This window comes from Aedes albopictus, chromosome 1 (genome assembly GCF_035046485.1).
Source record: "Aedes albopictus strain Foshan chromosome 1, AalbF5, whole genome shotgun sequence".
NCBI classification, from domain to species: Eukaryota; Metazoa; Arthropoda; class Insecta; order Diptera; family Culicidae; genus Aedes; species Aedes albopictus.
This window is the reverse complement of record NC_085136.1, coordinates 253100106-253119972: the sequence shown is the minus strand read 5'-3', so window position 1 is coordinate 253119972 and position 19867 is coordinate 253100106. Positions and strand designations below refer to the sequence as shown.

The 19867-nt window shown below is 40.3% G+C and overlaps 1 protein-coding gene across 1 annotated transcript in view; it reads right to left on the bottom strand.

Annotated features, from left to right (window-relative positions):
- Positions 1-12187, bottom strand: part of LOC134285574 (tachykinin-like peptides receptor 86C) — a 545193-nt gene extending 533006 nt beyond the window's left edge. The window contains exon 1 of the mRNA XM_062846624.1: positions 11359-12187. Within this exon, the coding sequence (XP_062702608.1) occupies positions 11359-11552 (194 nt within the window). The 5' untranslated portion in view covers positions 11553-12187. The remainder of the gene's footprint in view (positions 1-11358) is intronic.
- Positions 12188-19867: the final 7680 nt, after the last annotated feature.

Below are 19867 nucleotides of genomic sequence, written 5' to 3'. Positions count from 1 at the left end.
AAACGAGCATTCACGCACTTCGTCATGTCATTTTGCAATGATCAAGCGTCATGACGGAAACTTTCATATTGTTTTGAAATTAAAATTTTCACCTGGTCCAAGCAAATTTAGGCTAGCCGTTGTATGTAACAGATAGAGAGGATATACATTTATGCTTTGTAGGATTTAAACAATGACAAAATCCATGAATGTTGTAGTAATTGCCTTGTTTACAACCATGTCACGCTCCGTCATGACAAAAGAATGAGCGAATATTGTTAGCCTATCTTGGTCATTGCCTCCCGATTCGATGACATTGAGAGAGGCACTTCTGTAAAATTCGCGTGACGACCCGTGTTGACGCTGACGCTTTCCAAGCCTGCTTCCGGCCTCTAAGAGATTGAGGAGGAGGTTGGCCGGTTGAAAAACAACGAAGCCGCTGGAGTAGATCAACTACCAAGCGAGCTTCTAAAACACGGTGAAGAATTACTGGTGAGAGCACTACACTGGGTCATTACCAAGATTTGAGAAGAGGAAGTATTACCGGATGAATGGATAGAGAGTATCTTGTGTCCCATCTACAAAAAGAGCGACAAGTTGGATTGCGGGAACTACCGCGCGATCACACTACTGAGCGCTGCCTACATGGGACTCTCTCAAATTTTCTGCCGCAGTCTATCACCGATTGCAAGAGAGTTCGTGGGGCAATATCAGGCTGGATTTATAGGTGAACGCGCTACAATGGACCAGTTGTTCGCCATCCGCCAGGTGTTGCAGAACGTGGTCAAATATAACGTGCCCACACATCACTTGTTCATCGATTTCAAATCGGCGTATGATACAATCGATCGAGAACAGCTATGGCAGATTATGCACGAATACGGATTCTCGGATAAACTGATACGATTGATCAAGGCGACAATGGATCGTGTGATGTGCGTAGTTCGAGTATCAGGGACACTCTCGAGTCCCTTCGAATCTCACAGAGGGCTACGGCAAGGTGATGGTCTTTCGTGCTTGCTGTTCAACATTGCTTTAGGGGGTGTAATTAGAAGAGCGGGGATAAACACGAGTGGTACGATTTTCACGAAATTCATTCAGCTGCTTGGTTTCGCTGATGATATTGATATTATTGCTCGTAAATTTTAGACGATGGCGGAAACGTACATCCGACTAAAGAGTGAAGCCAGGTGAATCGGATTAGTCATTAATGTGTCGAAGACAAAGTACATGATGGCAAAGGGCTCCAGGGTGGAATCTCCGCGCCCGCCACCCCAAATTCATATCGACGGTGATGAAATCGAGGTGGTTGAAGAATTCGTGTACTTGGGCTCACTGGTGACCGACGACAACGACACCAGCAGAGAAATTCAGAGGCGCATTGTGGCAGGAAATCGTGCCTACTTTGGACTCCGCGGAACTCTACGATCGAATAAAGTTCGCCGTAACACGAAGTTAACCATCTACAAAACGTTGATTAGACCGGTCGTCCTCTATGGGCACGAAACATGGACCCTACGTGCAGAGGACCAACGCGCCCTTGGAGTTTTCGAACGGAAGGTGTTGCGTACCATCTACGGCGGAGTGCAGATGGAAGACGGGACTTGGAGAAGGCGAATGAACCACGAGCTGCATCAGCTGCTGAGAGAACCAACCATCGTCCATACCGCGAAAATCGGGAGGCTACGGCGGGCGGGTCACGTCATCAGGATCTCGGATAGCAAACCGACTAAAATGGTTCTCGAGAGTCATCCGACCGGTACAAGAAGACGTGGAGCGCAGCGAGCTAGGTGGGTCGACCAAGTGGAGGACGATCTGCGGACCCTACGCAGAGTGCGGAACTGGAGACAAACAGCCATGGACCGAGTGGAATGGAGGCGGCTACTATGTACAGCAGAGGCCACCCAGGCCTTAGCCTGATCGGTAAGGTAAGTATGATTTCCCACAATATCAATGTCATCAGCGAAACCGAGCAGCTGAATGGACTTCGTTAAAATCTTCCCACTCCTGTTTATCTCCGCCCTCCTTATTACGCCTTCTAAGGAGACGTTTAACAGTAAGCAAGAAAGACCATCACCTTGCCGTAACCCTCTGCGAGATTCGAAGGGACTGCCGAATTTCTTCGGCAATTGCTTTTGAAAAACTTTGGAAAATTCTTTCGGAAGCTTATATAAAAATCTTTTTGCTAACTGAAAACTCGTTGAATTTAATTTTGTAAATTATTTTACCCATTTATTGGGAAATCGTTTACAAATTGAGAAATTTACTTGGCAAATCCTTTTAACCTTTTATCTGCAATTTCTTTTGGAAATCCATCGGCAATGTGTTTGGGAGTACCTTCGGTACATACTCCGGCTATTTCTGTGGAAAAAACAATTGTCGATTTCATTGCGAATTCCTTCAGCAATATCTTTGGAAATAACATCGGCATATCTTTGACAATGCTTCCGGAATTTCATAGTTTAAAAATTCCTGCGACTGTAATTCTGCTAGGATTTTTTTTTGTAGAATCGTTCAAAATATTGGACAAACAATTTTATAACTATTCTTTTTGGAGAGAAATTGCAGAAAACAAATGCTGAATGTAAACTGTACAGTAATATACTAGGGGTACTCACTAAACAGATTAAATTGCTGCGTAAGCCATGATTTTCTGCTTTTTTTGAAATGTGTGATCCCGACGTTTAATCAGTTTAATCGATGTTGTTTAGTGATTAGTGCTTCCCCTTCTATGTAAATGGACCGACGCCAGGCTGCTGCTACTCAGTCGGTTCTTTTAAGTTTTGCATTAGGATACTTGCTGGGGTAAATCCTCTCCTTCGATATCATCCCTACTAACAAACATTTCTATCTACATTCGATTCAAGCATTTTTAGATCAGTCTAAGTTAAGAGTCACGTTATGTTCATTTCTGTGTGGAATAGACTAAAAGGTTTCTGCCCCCAGTGGAGTGGAAACAATAAGGAAATTTTCAAAGAAAATATCGATAGAATGTACAAACAAATTGCACAAATTTCCAAATTACCGAAGTATTTCCAAAAGAAATTGTAGAAAAAAGGTTAAAAAGATGTGTTTAGGGGATTTTCAATTAATTGGCAAATAATTTCCAAATAAATGCGTAATACAAACTTACCTACAAAAAAAATCAGATCAACTAGCAAAGGAGAACTCCTGGTAGAATATCCAAAGACCACGTTCAAATCGACGGAAAATTCTTCTCGGATATAATCAATGTCCGCACATACCGCACTGGGGCTCTCCAAGTTAGCTTAGTGATTAAGGCTATGGATCACCAATCCGGAAACGGCGGGTCCGATTTCCGTTCCGATCGAGAAAATTCTCTCGACTCCCTGGGCATAGCGTATCATTGTACTTGCCACACAATGTACAAATTCATGCAATGGCAGGCAAAGAAAGCCCTTCAATGAATAACTGAGGAAGTGCTCTAAGAACACTAAGTTGAAGAGAGGCAGGCCAAGTTCCAATTCGAACGTCGAGCCATAAAGAAGAAGAAGAAGAACATACCGCAGTGCGAATATAGATTTGGATCACTACTTAGTCGCTGTATGCATGCGCTCAAAACTTTCGACAGTTATCACCACGCGTCGAAGTCGAACGCCGTGGCTCAACATCGAGCAGCAGCAGCATCGAAGAAGTGGCTCAAGACCAAGGATGGGATCATTCATTTGCAATCATTTACATTCACTTGTTAATAACTCGCTTCAGAAACATCGTAGCAAAAACTAATGTATGGAGCACTTTTTCATTTTTGTTTTACCTGAAATTTTGAAGAACAATGTACTAGCGTAGCGCCAATGATAAAGTCAACAGAAGGCAGCAAACGCAACTATCCACGGCGTGAATGTTATTTGCATTCACCGCGTGGAGAGTTGCCTTCACAGCTCGTTCACGAATTTGGTATATGTGTGCGACCCCAATGCTATTCGGCGAACTTTCAGATAAAACTACAAGGTTTAATTCATCCAGATATAGTTTTTTGATAGAATGCTTCTGAACTGAGATGTAACTCTTTGTAACTCTTTGCAAATGAATGATCCCATCCCTGCTCAAGACAGCAGTTAGCAGTCTACCAACGGAAGAGCAGCCTTGGCGCAGCTACACTTGAAGATGGCTGGAGGGACATCCAATCCGCCATAGGTAGTACCTCGGCTACAGCACTAGGCTTCGCTACTCCGAATCACATGGTACGACGGCGAATGTGAACAGTTGAAAAACGAGAAGAATGCAGCATGGGCGAGAATGCTGCAACACCGTACGAGGCACGTTATAGCGGAACAGGCAGAACTCAGTCTTCCGGATGAAGAAGTGCCAGCAGGAAAATCGAGATCGCGAAGTGATGGAAGAGCTAAAGACACACGAAAGTTCTACGAGAAGCTGAACCGCTCGCGCTGAGGCTTTGTGCAACCAGCCAACATGTTGGAATATTCTCACGAGCGAGCGTGAGGTGGTCGAGTGGTGGCAGCAGCATTACGATCAGCACCTCAATGACGACGTTGCAACTACCGAAGGTGGCGTGGCAACAGATCTAGGAGTATGTGCACAGGACGAAAGTCTGACGGCCCCTGACCCCCAAGAGATTGAAAAGGAGGTTGGCCAGTTGAAAAACAACAAAGCCGCTGGAGCACATCAACTACCAAGCGAGCTTCTAAAATACGGTGGAGAAGCACTGGTGAGAGCACTAAAGGGCGGACACGATGAAATTGCCACACAGAAAATATTGGATAACTTTTGATTGCGTTTGTCAAAAAAGCTAATTTTTTGACCATGAATAGTATATTATGTGTAGCTAATACCATAAAATTTTCTTTGAAAACGGTTGAGTATTGGCGCATATATTGTCGATATCATAAAATGAGATTTTAGAAAATTTGTGCACCCATTTCAAAAAAGTACTTAGGCTATAACTTTTTTGTTACCTCATCAAAACGTTTGAAAATTTCACTCGATATTCTTAACGAAGTATCAATTAAGTGGTAAAAATTTTATCGAAATCGGTTCAGTACTTTTTCTAGTAAATATCCAAAGCTCAAATCGCTTCAAGGTAAATTTTAGGTACTTTTTGACCATTTTTAGTTCCGCGTGCACTTTTTTTGACTGTAGAACTGGTAACACTGTCCCGATTTTTATAAAACTTTGACAGTGGGTATTGTGCGTTTAGCACTAAATTGATTTCCGAAAAAACTTCATTGACTTCCGCTGCCTTTCCTATGCGTTAAACATTACGTCGGAAGTAGTGCGCTGTATAGCAAACCAGATTTACTGTACAGCGCACTACTTCCGACGTTATGTTTAACGCATAGGAAAGGCAGCGGAAGTCAATGAAGTTTTTTCGGAAATCAATTTAGTGCTAAACGCAAAATAATTCTCGCTGAGACCGGCCCACTATTTACACCTTGTCTTCAAAAATGTTTAGGGTGCCGATTTCCTGAAAGCCCTCGCCTAAAAAGTAAGAAAAATGCATTTGGTTACTCAAATTGATGGACCCCCCGTTAGTTAGAGCCACAACAATTTTTGCGGACCCCTCGATTTTGGTCAAATGGTGGCTCACTTAAACCGTTATAACTCGAAAGTTTCTCCAACAACCACCTCAAAACGAATTGTTGTTGAAAAGAGGAAAGATAGAGCTACTATTTACAATAATAAAAAGTTGGGTCGGCCATATTGATTTTGGCCGCCATCTTGGATTTATATACCAAAACATTTTTTTCACCATGAGGGCAACCACCGATTTTCAAAATTTTTGCATCAATTTAAAACTGGGACATTTATACGTAACATATCAAAAAATTGGAGATGTCTTTTTCTTCTTTCAAAAGTTACCCCCTTAGAGGGGGTGAGAATGGGTCAAAGTATTCGAAGTCGCCTATCTGAGAATACAAGTTAATTTTATTGATCATATCTAGTAAACCTACTTAAAATACAATGTAACCATGACGAATAAAAACTTAAATAATGTTAAAAGATGATTAATCCACCTAAAAGGGCTAATACAATCGAAAAAATGGTTGAAATTTGATAAAATAAAGTGTGCATGTTGTATCGCCATTTTTAGCCACCATAATCATCCTCATTTAAAGTTTCAATCTCCATGAGAGGAGGGGGGATTACAATGAGGGAGAGGCGCATAGTAAGATTTACTGAAAAAAACATGATATTTTCCGACGTTCGTTCGTTTTCCGAAATTTTGTCATGTTCCCGGTTTTACGGCCCCAATATTTTCTGGATGCCACTACCGTCTGGTAGTTTCACGATATTTCCTTAAAATTTAAAAAATGAGTGAAGAAGAAAAACGCTATCAAGTCTATTTTGTGAGCTTACGATATTGCAGTACACTAAAGATCAGCTGATGATCAGAGAAGCTGTCCAAACGCATGGGTTTATTGTTATAAATGATTTTAGGCACTAAACGTATGAACACACTCGCTTGACGCTTCTTCGACATATTTTCGAAAAAAAAGCGTGCTTTTATGAAGATACGGTAAACATGGCACCACTCTAACGTCAAATGGGGACTGGATAACAAGTTGAATTTTTAGTTAAGGTTATGTGCACTCGATAACTTGCTTGACCCAATCTCACCCCCATTCTTAATATTAAGACATAGGATCGAAAATATTGAATTTTTAAATAAAAAGTGCATTGTCAGCCCGCTTTTTCCGTTGCATCAACCAGGTAATACCTACAGCTAACCACTTAAAAGAAAATTTATGGTTGGGTACTTGTGTGAAACATTACGAAGGAGAAATTTTTTCAGAGTGATTTACTAGTAGTTTCATCATATAAGTTTAGCCACTAATTTGACAAAAAACGATTATTGCTAAACATCTTATTCTGCATCATGACGTGTAAAAACATATTCTCTTTGAAATAATATAAAGTTTTCAATATAAATTACCGATAGTTGATGATCTATTTCCAATTTTATGTTTCTCCGTTTTGACCCAATCTAACCCCCCAGACCCATTGTCACCCCCATCGACGGTATACAAAAAAACCACATATTGTGACATAGTGCGACATATATGGCTATAACTTTTTAACGGTATGTTCAAATTGAATGAAATTTTGACAAACTACTTCTACATACATACTTTACGTACATAAAAATTTTCATTGAAATCGGTTCAGTATTTTTGGCGCCAGCGTTGAAACGGCAAAAAAGTGGTATTTTCCAAAATGTTTGTTTGCACAAGATTCTCAAGTGGCAATTTCCAATTTCAATGAAAATTTTATGGTATTAGCTACACATAATATACTATTCATCGTAAAAAAATAGCTATTTTGGCGAACGCAATCAAAAGTTATACAATATTTTCTGTGTGGCAATTTCATCGTGTTCGCCCTTTACACTGGGATATTACCAAGATTTGGGAGGAGGAAGTATTACCGGATGAATGGATGGAAGGTATCTTGTGTCCCATCTACAAAAAGGGCGACAAGTTGGATTGAGGGAACTATCGCGCGATCACACTACTGAGCGAGCCTACTAGATAATCTCTCAAATTTTATGCCGCCGTCTATCACCGATTGCAAGAGAGTTCGTGGGGCAATCTCTGGCTGGATTCATGGGTGAACGCGCTACAACGGACTAGATGTTCGCCATCCGCCAGGTGTTGCAGAAATGCCGCGAATACAACGTGCCCACACATCACTTGTTCATCGATTTCAAATCGGCGTATGACACAATCGATCGAGAACAGCTATGGCAGATTATGCACGAATACGGATTGCCGGATAAACTGATACGATTGATCAAGGCGACGATGGATCGAGTGATGTGCGTAGTTCGAGTATCAGGGACACTCTCGAGTCCCTTCGAATCTCGTGCTTGCTGTTCGACATTGCTTTAGAAGGTGTAATTAAGAGAGCGGGGATAAACACGAGTGGGACGATTTTCACGAAGTCTGTTTAGCTGCTTAGTTTTGCTGATGATATTGATATTATTGCTCATAAATTTTAGACGATTGATGGCGGAAACGTACATCCGATTAAAGAGTGCAGCCAAGCGAATCAGATTAGTCATTAATGTGTCGAAGACAAAGTACATGATGGCAACGGGCTCCAGGGAAGAATCACCGCGCCCGCCACCCCGAATTTATATCGACGGTGATGAAATCGAGGCAGTTGAAGAATTCGTGTACTTAGGCTCACTGGTGACCGCCGACAACGATACCAGCAGAGAAATTCAGAGGCGCATTGTGGCAGGAAATCGTGCTTACTTTGGACTCCGCAGAACTCTACGATCGAATAAAGTTCGCCGTAACACGAAGTTAACTATCTACAAAACGCTGATTAGACCGGTCGTTCTCTATGGGCACGAAACATGGACCCTACGAGCAGAGGATCAACGCGCCCTTGGAGTTTTCGAACGGAAGGTGTTGCGTGCCATCTACGGCGGAGTGCAGATGGAAGACGGGACTTGGAGAAGGCGAATGAACCACGAGCTGCATCAGCTGCTGAGAGAACCAACCATCGTCCATACCGCGAAAATCGGGAGGCTACGGCGGGCGGGTCACGTCATCAGGATGTCGGATAGCACCGAGTGGAGGACGATCTGCGGACCCTACGCAGAGTGCGGAGCTGGAGACAAACAGCCATGGGCCGAATGGAATGGAGACGGCTACTATGTACAGCAGAGGCCACCCCGGCCTTAGCCTGATCGGTAAGGTAAGTATGATTTCCCACAATATCAATGTCATCAGCGAAACCGAGCAGCTGAATGGACTTCGTTAAAATCTTCCCACTCCTGTTTATCTCCGCCCTCCTTATTACGCCTTCTAAGGAGACGTTAAACAGTAAGCAAGAAAGACCATCACCTTGCCGTAACCCTCTGCGAGATTCGAAGGGACTCGAGAGTGTCCCTGATACTCGAACTACCCACATTACTCGATCCATCGCCACCTTGATCAACCGTATCAGTTTATCCGGAAATCCGTATTCGTGCATAATCGGCCATAGTTGTTCTCGATCGATTGTATCATACGCCGATTTGAAATCGATGAACAAGTGATGTGCGGGCACGTTGTATTCGCGGCATTTCTGCAACACCTGGCGGATGGCGGACATCTGGTCCGTTGTAGCGCGTTCGCCCATAAATCCAGCCTTATATAGATACACTCCTGATCAAAAGTTGCCAAATTTTCTAAAAAATGAATATAAACTTACGGCAGTATCGCTGAAAATTGGGTCGAAAAAAATTCTAAGATGAGAGCGGTAATATAACCTATTTTCTATTAGCTTTCAACTGCTTTGTACAGAACTTAGCTAAAAAATCTAGAAAAAAAAGTAATTAAGTAAATTAACCCTTGATGTCATCGACCAAAAGTTTGGGGTCACCCTTCAAAAAGGTTTATCGGCCAAAATTTTGGGGTCACTATCGTAAAACATGGAAAATTGATTTGTAGATATCTTTGCCATCTTTTATTCAATTTTAATTCTTTTTGGCTTATTTAAAACATAATGAATGGTTCTTACTGCATAGACATTGAACCACACATATTTGTTGAAATTTACATGCTAAAACTTAACGTAAAGTTGCCTCATTTTTTGAAGCGTGGTAAAATGTGCTAACTTTACATAACATTTTTTTATACAAAAATCGTTAAATACGTTAAGTTAAAGACATCGAACGTAAATTTAGGTAATTATCTTTGAAATGAGCCAAAAAGAATTAAAATTGAACTATAGATTACGATAGTGACCCCAAGCTTTTGGCTGATGACATGAAGAGTTAATTTACTTAATAACTTTTTCCCTAGATTTTTTTAGCCAAGTTCAGTAAAAAGCAGTTGAAAGCTAATAGAAAATAGGTTATATTGCCGCTCTCATCTTAAAATTTGGTCGACCCAATTTCCAGTGACACTGCCGTAAGCTTATATTCATTTTTTTTTTAATTTGGCAACTTTGGATTAAGTTTACATTTTTTACATTTTTTGAAAAAGTTTCTTTTAAATCATGTTCAAAGTTTCTTTGACTTATTATCTTTCGAATTGAACCTAGGGTTTTGAAATCGGACGCAAATTGGCGGTGATATTTGCCTGAAAAAATGACATGTTTTTGAGGGGGTGACCCCAAACTTTTGATCGGGAGTGTAGGTGATCGATCGATTGTATCATACGCCGATTTTAAATCGATGAAGTGATGCGTGGGCACGTTGTATACGCGACATTTCTGTAACACCTGGTGGATGGCGGAAAGCCAAGTCTAGACTGTTATTTACCGACCTGGCTGACCTGTTAAAACGCTGCGCTGGTTCGAGCATTTGGATTTTTTTTTCAGGTGTCGGCCACGCTATCAACACCTCAGCATGATCCGCCAAGGGTTCGGCGCATTACCCGTGTCAACACCGAAGTTCCATCATTGCAGGAGATAAAAACGGCCATCCGTAGCATGAAATCGAACCGAGCCCCATGTGTAGGATTGGCAATAGGGAGCGTCCACAAATTACGTCACGCTTTGAGGGGGGAGGGGGGTTCAGCAAAGTGTGACGACCCATACAAAAAATTTGGAGCCCTCATACAAAAAATGTGGCATAGGGGGGAGGGGGGGTTGAAAATGAGCATTTTTTGCGTGACGTAATTTATGGACGTTCAGGGGATTTTTTTTTATTATCGGACAAATTGGTACCAAGGTCAATGAAATTTGTTTCACAGGTAGGGTTCTTAGATATATGAACAAAAACAAAATTGAGAAAAATCCGGGTCGCCTAATTTTCCGGAAAACTTTAGTGGAAAACCAACATTTTCCACAGACACCACCTACTTTGAAAAATCATAACTCAAGAACGAAGCATCGTAGACATAATATTTTTTTGTGAAATCATTAGCAAATTTTCTCAGCAATTGAAAAAAAAAATACAAAATGAAAATTGTTTTCTACAAAATTTTCCACTGTTGAGGAAAATCGATTGGAAAAGTCGGAAAAACTATTATCGAAGTCCGGAAAAATACTTAAAAAATATTTTTGGAAGGGAATTGCATAAGCTATATTCTGTAAAATTTTCAAGAGCGTTTTTCCTCCGTTCCCGAGTTATGACCAATTTTGTGCATATTAATAATCAAGACGGTCGAAAATCAACCAACATCTGGACCATTTCCACAAAATTGGTCATAACTCAGGAACGGAGAAAAATCACAGTCGGGCAGTCTCCATTTGTGGCGTTGAGGTACACTTAACACACGTTTCAGATTCGGCGGCAGAAAATCTGTCAGAGACACATAAGTTTGCGTTTGAAACAAAAGCATATGCCATATGGCATATGAGCATATGCCGCTACTGTAATAAAATTGCTATTGGACCTGAATACCCAGCTGGATACCGACAGAGAGAGATAGAAAGTTCAACTGAACGCACATTTACCTTAATGTCACCGCTTCCGCCTCCTTCGGCACGTAGCTTTTCCCCCGTGTAATCATTTCACCGAGCACGTCCAATATTTCCGTCCGGTTAAACTCGCCAATCACGGTCGCATTGTACTCGGTGGACCAAGGAAACCGCCGAATCGTTGCCTGGGTACAGTTGATCAACCGTTCCAGCTCGACCGTGTCGCTCATTTTGTCGTTTTCACTTTATCGAAAAAAAAACTCTTATTCCATTGAAATCACACACTCATCCCCGTAACAACACTACCCGGGATTCGGGTTTTAATTATTTATAACACATTGATCACTCAAAAATTTCGCTCTTTCGATTCGAATCGCACCGTTTTCACACGCTGGCTGGAATTAACCCACCCTTAACTTTACACTTTCACAACCCACATTTCCCCCACTATTTCCTTGTGATATTAAATTGAATCTCGTTAACGCTGAAAGCACTTTCCAAGATGACTCAATGCAAACACTTGGCATTTCTTCCACATTTGCTCCCGCTTTACGAATTTTCTAAGTTGTCTGCCAGGTAATATCATAACTGACTCTCAGAACCGGCAGATATAGGTAGATATAACTTTCAACAAGACTGATTTCACGCAACTTATTGGAACGAATTTCGGATGTTTGATATTCGAACGCGTGCAAAACCTGAAATCAGAGTAGAGAGGAAGAGAAAAAAGTTCGTTAGTTCATTTCCAATTACGCAACTTATGAGATGCAGTGGTGGGCACCGAACGTAAAAAAAATAAACGTCGCAGTATAACTAACGTTAAATCAATAGTTAATGTTCACATTAAAACTGCACTACACACAGAACAAATCAATTAAATTTATAAACAATTTTAAAGTCCCTGAGGAAGATCTTAAATGTGACCGAAACGTCGGACAAGGTTAAAATGGCTGCAATTTAGACTGGCAAAGCCATTTTAAAGTCCTTTCACTTTTTGATAACCACTGAACAAAAAAGAGTGAATACTCTGTAATCGTTTCGTAAAAGGGCACCTTCGAGTAAATATTTAATTAGGCCTATTTGTACTGACACTTCCACTCCAGATGACGAGTTTTCCTTATGGCTCATTTGCTGCTCGCTTTGATCTTATCTGACATGCCCATTAGCAGAAAGGTTACTTTTTAATCCAATCGGAGATTGAAAAAAAAACCAAATGGGAGTCATTAGTGAAAAGTGTTTTCAAGATATCCCAATTATTGTCGAGGAAAACTGATTTAACCTGGCGGCAGGCGACATATGCCTATTATACGGACCATTTTCCACCATCGACTTACGTGGGACTTCTTACATCATACATAATGTACGGAGGGCGAAAGTTGGAATATTTCATTAAATTTTAGTGATTCACCCGGCAACAGCTGCCACTTCCTGCCGGCAAGTCGGGTGTATTTTGGAACGTTTCCCAGATTCGCTATTTTTAGGTTTCGCCTTCCTTTCCGGGATGACATCTTTTTGGCGAAGGGAAGCTGTGTAACCCATGGCGACATGGTTCTGTTGTGGGAAACCGTGGTACTGTGCACTACACAGGGTGCAGCCATTTGGATGCACCATATCTCGCTGAACAAGGTCGAGAATAATATGAAGAGGACGGGGTAAAGCACGTTTCTCAAAGAAAGTGGTTTTCATGTGACAAAAGCACTGTGGCTGTGCGTTCTTTTTTACAATAGATTGTTTTTTTAGTGGTGTTGAGATAATTCCTTATTATGAATCTGCCACGACCCGGTGCCCGCGAACCTATTTAAAAATTAAGCGATTTGTCCAGTCGTAAAAAAGACTAGCACCGAAAAATCAACAAGAGGAGAATGCGAACCGATACCAATGGCGACGACCGCAGCGACGAAAAGGGACTTGCGATTGGAAGCTCGGTACTTGGAACTGCAACTCTCTCAACTTCATCGAGAGCACCCGCATACTCGCCGATATACTGAAGCGGGTTCGCAGGTTGAGGATCAAGGGCCGATTCTTCAACAACAGCATAATAAACGTGCACAGCCCTCACTCCGGAAGCACTGATGATGACGTCCCAGATGATGTCAAAGACGCAGTTTACGAGCAGCTCGAACGCGAGTACGACCGCAGCCCAAACCACGACGTCAAGATCATCATGGGAGACCTAAACACTCAGGTAGGCCAGGAGGAGGAATTCAGACCGACGATTGGAAAGTTCATCGCCCACCAGCAGACGAACGAAAATGGCCTACGCCTCATCGATTTCGCCGCCTCCAAGAACATGGCCATTCGTAGCACCTTCTTCCAGCACAGCCTCCCGTATCGTTACACCTGGAGATCACCACAACAAACGGAATCGCAAATCGACCACGTTCTGATTGATGGACGGCACTTCTCTGACATTATCGACGTCAGGACCTATCGTGGCGCTAATATCGACTCCGATCACTACCTGGTGATGGTTAAACTGCGCCCAAAACTCTCCGTTATCAACAATGTACAGTACCGGCGGCAACGCCGGTACGACCTAGAGCGACTGAAGCAACCGGATGTCGCCACCGTATACGTGCAGAATCTCGATGCAGCGTTGCCGGACGAGGGTGTGCTCGACGTGGCCCCTCTAGAGGACTGCTGGAGTACAGTCAAAGCAGCCATCAACAACGCAGTCGAGAGCACTATCGGATACGGGGACGGGGACAACGAAGCGATTGGTTCGACGAGGAGTACAGAGCGGTTCTGGAGGAGAAGGATGCAGCGCAGGCGGTAATGCTGCAGAATGGAACCCGACAGAATGTGGAGCGATACAGACAGAAGTGGAAGTCTCTTCCGGAAGAAAAAGCGCCACCTGGAAGAAGCGGAGTGCGAGGAAATGGAACCGCTCTGCCGTTCACAGGAAACGCGTTAAATCTACCAAAAGCTCAGCGCATCCCGCAAAGGATACGTGCCGTAAGCCGACATCTCAGTGGCGTAGCAAGGGGGGGGGGGGGGCGGAGGGTGCGGTCCGCACCGGGCCCCGAATCTAAGGGGCCTCCAAATCATGGCAGGTCTAGTGTTATAAACCTTCCCCAGTTTGAATAAAGTTCTGTGATTAGCGAAAGATTCCTACATATATGTAAGTATAAGTTAAATACTTGCCGGTCTGCTGATAGGTATGTAGGGGCCTCTTCGTGATAATCAAGAGATTTTGGAATGGGGGACACAGATGGCTATTTTAATGTTCTATTATTAACAATTATAAATGTACACACTTTATTCATGTAGTTTCGTTAGTTTTGTTTATATTAATTTTATGACTACTCTTTGCACCTGCAGGAGCCCCAAAATACAATAAAAAATGTGTTCGAAATCAAAATTGAATTTTACGATATTCAGTACCGATATGGAAGTATAATTCATGAGCATTATGAAGTGTCCCTGATATCCTAACCACAGAACCAAACATAGGTGTTGATTTAGCATAAGATAGCAGCTGAAATTCAGGGGCCCCATTTATCAAAATTAAGAACTGAACGCATGTTACGTTCTTGAAGGATTTCTGCGGGAATTCCTTCGGGCAAGAATATATTTTTCGATTTATCAGGCAGTTACTTCAAAGACTTCTACAAAAATTTCTCTATGATTTACTTCAGAACTTTTTTTCAGGGATTGTTTAATAAAACTTTCTAAGCATTGGTTTACGAATACTTACAATGATTGCTACAGGAACTCCTCCTGACATTTCTTCAAGAATTTCTTCAAACAATTATCAAGAAACCCTTCAGGAATTCCTTTGAGATTTTTTTTGTAAGAATTTCTTTAAGCAGTCGTTCAGAAATACCATTTCGGAACCGTTCATAAAGCCATTCAAGGATTATATCATGAAACTCTTCAAGATATCCTTCAGATGGACCTCAAGGAATTTCTCCAAGAATGATTTTAGAGATTCCTTCAAGAAGGAATCTTGCAGTAGTTCCTCATGGAAAATATATTTGATGATTTTTTGAGATTTTTGAAGCCATACCCGAATGGATCCTTGGGAGATTTTCCAAAGAAATTTGAATGTATTCCCGAAGGAACTCTTGTAGAAATGTCTGTAGGATTTTTTGTGGAAATTTCTAAAAAAAATCTTTTAGAATCGCCTAGATGAATTCTAAGATGTATTAGGAAAGAATCATTGGGTTGATTTTGGAGGTATATTTGATGATGTTCTGGAAGGATTACTACACACGCTATGTCTGAACCAGCAGATTATAAAAATTGAATGTACATCGGATTTCTTTCCACCAAACATCAGTGTTCAATCTATATTTTCACGTGCAAAAGGGTTTAAGATATTCTATCGGTGAAAATTTTTCCATACATTTTGTATGGGAGAGATATTGGCCGAAAATGAGAATTTCATGCAAATTTGTATGAAAAACACCTAAAAAGATGAAAAAATCAAAATTTCCCCGATGAAATATTTTAAAAGTTTCTGCATATGATAATATAGGATGAATTCTGACATTCTGTGGAAAGAAACCCGATGTACATTGCATTTTTATAATCTGCTAGTTCAGACAGTACTATGAAGTAGTACCACAAGTACTAGGAGTACTGATGATGATGATGGTCCCGCCACATACCCCTACAAAGGTTTGAGCTAGACGATATATCTTTAAGATAATTATTAATTATAAACAATGTAATCAGATTTGCAAACTTAATACGGTCTGATTATTTTCACAGATATAAACAACTTTATAATTTGCCACACTATACAGCAAAAACATAAATTTTAAAATACTGATGCTCTCAACTACAGATGTTTGCAAGCATTACTAGTGATCATGAAAAATCAGAAAATCAAAAATATTGCGAGGATTGATAACGTTCGCGCGATGTCAAAACAGTCGGCAATATTCTCATTCTCAAGAAATTCCCGACATTCAACTAGACAACTCACTACTACTCTACAGAATCCTTCAACAGTACAAATATTCCATATGATAAATAAATACAAAAAAGTCATTTATACCTGTCACCGCGCGCGAGACTCAAACTTTTGTAGACTACACAAAAAATAGAGTAAATTACGTCAATACAATAAAATTCCATCATCATCATCGAGGCGAACATTATAGTTTATTGGTGCCTCAATAAATATTAAAAGGTTATACAAAATTGTTCAAACAAAAATATCCGTTTGCAGGAACTTCGTCAAGATACAAATTTAGTCAAGTATTGAAAATTTGACAGAGTAGCTGTTCAAAAGGCAGCTTTGACGTGTGAAATACATAGTCTCTTGAACCGTGATAATGTTGGTGCTAGTTTTATGTGTGTAGGCATCGAATTGAAAACATTAATACCTTTATAAAATAGGGAATTTTGTGAAGCACCGTTTAAAAAATGTGGTGTTCTTACATCATCCGCGTTTCTAGTATTATACCTATGAATGTCACTTCCTCTTTCAATTCGATCACACAAATATCGAGGCAGCAAACCATTAACTATCTTGAAAATGAACACCAAAGTTAAAAACACAATTCTTTGCTTCACTGATAGCCACTGTAGGGCATCCAATAAGAAAGAGGAGGATGTGAATCTATTGCATCTCAAAATCAAACGCATTATTTTATTTTGCAATCGCTGCAATCTCGATATTTGTGTTCCATTGGCTAAAAACAAAATGGAAGAGCAGAAGTCTATGTGGGGAGAGATGATTGATTTATACAAATGTATCTTACTAGCAATAGTTAAATCGTTTTTGAGTCGGCAAAGAATTCCATACTTCTTGGCTATTTTCTTGATGACATTGTTAATATGAGAGTCAAATTTTAATCTATCATCAATAATCACGCCAAGATATTTAATCTCCCGAACGCGTTCAAGTGTCTCATCATCAATTTTAACTGAGACGTTCTCATTTACTCGGCTACGCGAAATTACCATGAATTTAGTTTTATCTATGTTCAACTTCAACTGTTTGTATTTTAACCATCTACTCAGAGAACGCAAATCTTCATTCAAATGGGATATGGCTTCGCCTAAACTTTTAGCTGCAATGAATAGCACAGTATCATCTGCAAAAAGGTTTATATCACAATATCGCAAGACTCGTTTCATGTCATTAATGTACATAATAAATAAAATGGGCCCTAATACACTTCCCTGTGGAACACCAAGATTATTGTTCACGGGACTCGAAACAGAATCGTTAAATGCAGTCCTTTGGGTTCTGTCACACAGATAGCTTTCAAACCATTTATATGCAGAACCCGAAATTCCAAAACGCCTGATTTTTTGTAACAATAAGGGCCGAGAAATTGTTTCAAAGGCGCGTTTCAGATCCAAAAATACAGCAACAATCGTATCTTTTCGCTCTATGCTTTCTTTCCATTTTGCTAATACCAAATTCAATGCGGTTTCACAGGAATGACCTTCCCGATATCCCGATTGCTCTGGTATAAGCAAGTTATTACTATTTAAATAATTTAATAGCTGGCCTTTAACTACAAGTTCTAAAATTTTATCTAATGTGTGCAACATATTGATAGGACGAAACTCTTCGGATTTAATCGTCCCAGCAACTTTTTGAATAGGAATCACTAAAGATTCCTTCCAAACCTGTGGCACGTGCCCAGTTTGCAGTGATTCGTTTATCAGGTCCAGCAGGTTGTGGCCGATGACATCAAAGCAATCTTGTATTACCTTTGCATTTACATTATCTACGCCAGCCGTTTTTCCCATAGAAAAGCAAGTATTCCTAAGTTCTTCAATCGTGATTGGGTGAAAACATTCAAATCTACAATTATTGTTTATCGGCTGTTTTATTTCATCAGGTTCATCAACTAACTCAATGGATTGGTTAATTGCTGAAACACTATTGATGAAATACTCATTAAATTTACATGCTATTATTTGTTCATTATCTTCTAATGTGCCTTTAAAAGTTATAGACCGCGGTTTACAATTACTAGGTTTGAGCAAAGATTTTAAAATTTTCCATAACTCTTTGCTGTTGTTTTGATGCTGATCAATTTTCCTCTGTATATATTCGCAACGCGTTTGTTTTAACGATTGCGAATATTTATTACGCGCAACACAGTACCTCTTCCAATTATAATTATTATTATTTCTACGTAACTTTTTGTACAATTTATCTCTTGTGCGTTTAAGACGCAGTAGATCTAAATTGTACCAGCTGTTAGAATTTTTCAAAGAAACAATCTTCTGTTCAACTAATTCATTGGTACAGGTTTTCAAAACGTCGGTAAGAACAGCTGATTTCACATCCAGGGAATCCGTTGTTTGAAAATCCATGTTTCTCTCGACAAGCCTTGAAACTGCTTGCTTTGAGTATTTTTTCCAGCACTTCAACTTCACCGCATTATCGTCTTCTTGCGAATCCTCAACGTTAATAACTAATGTTTCATGGTCGGTTATTTTTAAATCTAAACACGTAACTGTACTAACAGAGTCAAAATTAGAATAAACATGATCAATCAAAGTTTTACTATGGCTGGAAATACGCGTATACTCATTTACTTTTTGTTTTAAATTAAAAAATTCCGATAATCGTTTCAACTGATTCGAATTATGAATGTCACACCAGTTAATATTAAAATCACCAGCAAGTACGTTTAATTTACTAGGATCTACGAAACTCTCAAGCCAGTTTTCTAAAATAGCAATAAAATGGTGATCACTTGAACTGGGAGATTGATATAAACAACCATAATTACCCACCTTCATGCCTCGCACAACTGTAATGCCCAAAAACCAATTACCTTCACAAACTTCGTTCAATTGAAGCTTGAATTGAATTGATTCTTTGACATAAATAGCAACACCGCCAGTGTGTCTTGAATGTGACAAACAAGCAGCTATATTATATCCCGGAATACTGTACTGTTCAAACGCATCCATATCAACAATATGTGTTTCTGATAAAAAGACTAAAAGTGGACGTTTAACTTCTACAATCTGACGTAGTGCAACGTAGTTTGTAGATAAACCCGCAATGTTAAAATATAAAATATCAAATTGTGTCACATTACTACCGGAACTTGGTTGCTATTCATTGAAATGCAAGCTGCTTTTTTTTCTTTGAACAAGTCTCTTATAGACTTCACATTCACTAACATTGAAAGCTGCGTGGTTAACGTTCAAGTTAAGTTTACGTTCGTTATTCATTTTACAACAATTAACACATTTCAATACAGTTGACGTGCATTCAGATGTCTTGTGACTTTCACTGCACTTAGAGCACTTAGTGCCGTTCTTGCAATTAGTGCTCACGTGCCCAAATTCTCCACACTCGAAACATCGTACAATACTATTGTCTGGAACAACAAGGCACCGATCAAACCTTATATTTACCTTCCTAGCGGTCAACATGCAACTGTACGTATTTTTATCAACTTCAATCACCGCATTGTACTTGTTGTACTTGAAACGTGGATTTTCAAACATACGGATGACTTTCACTTCATTGATAGCGATGTCTTCATTCTGGTCCTTTAGGATTTGAATGAATTCATCGGAAGAAAACTGATCGCACATGCCCATCACTTTA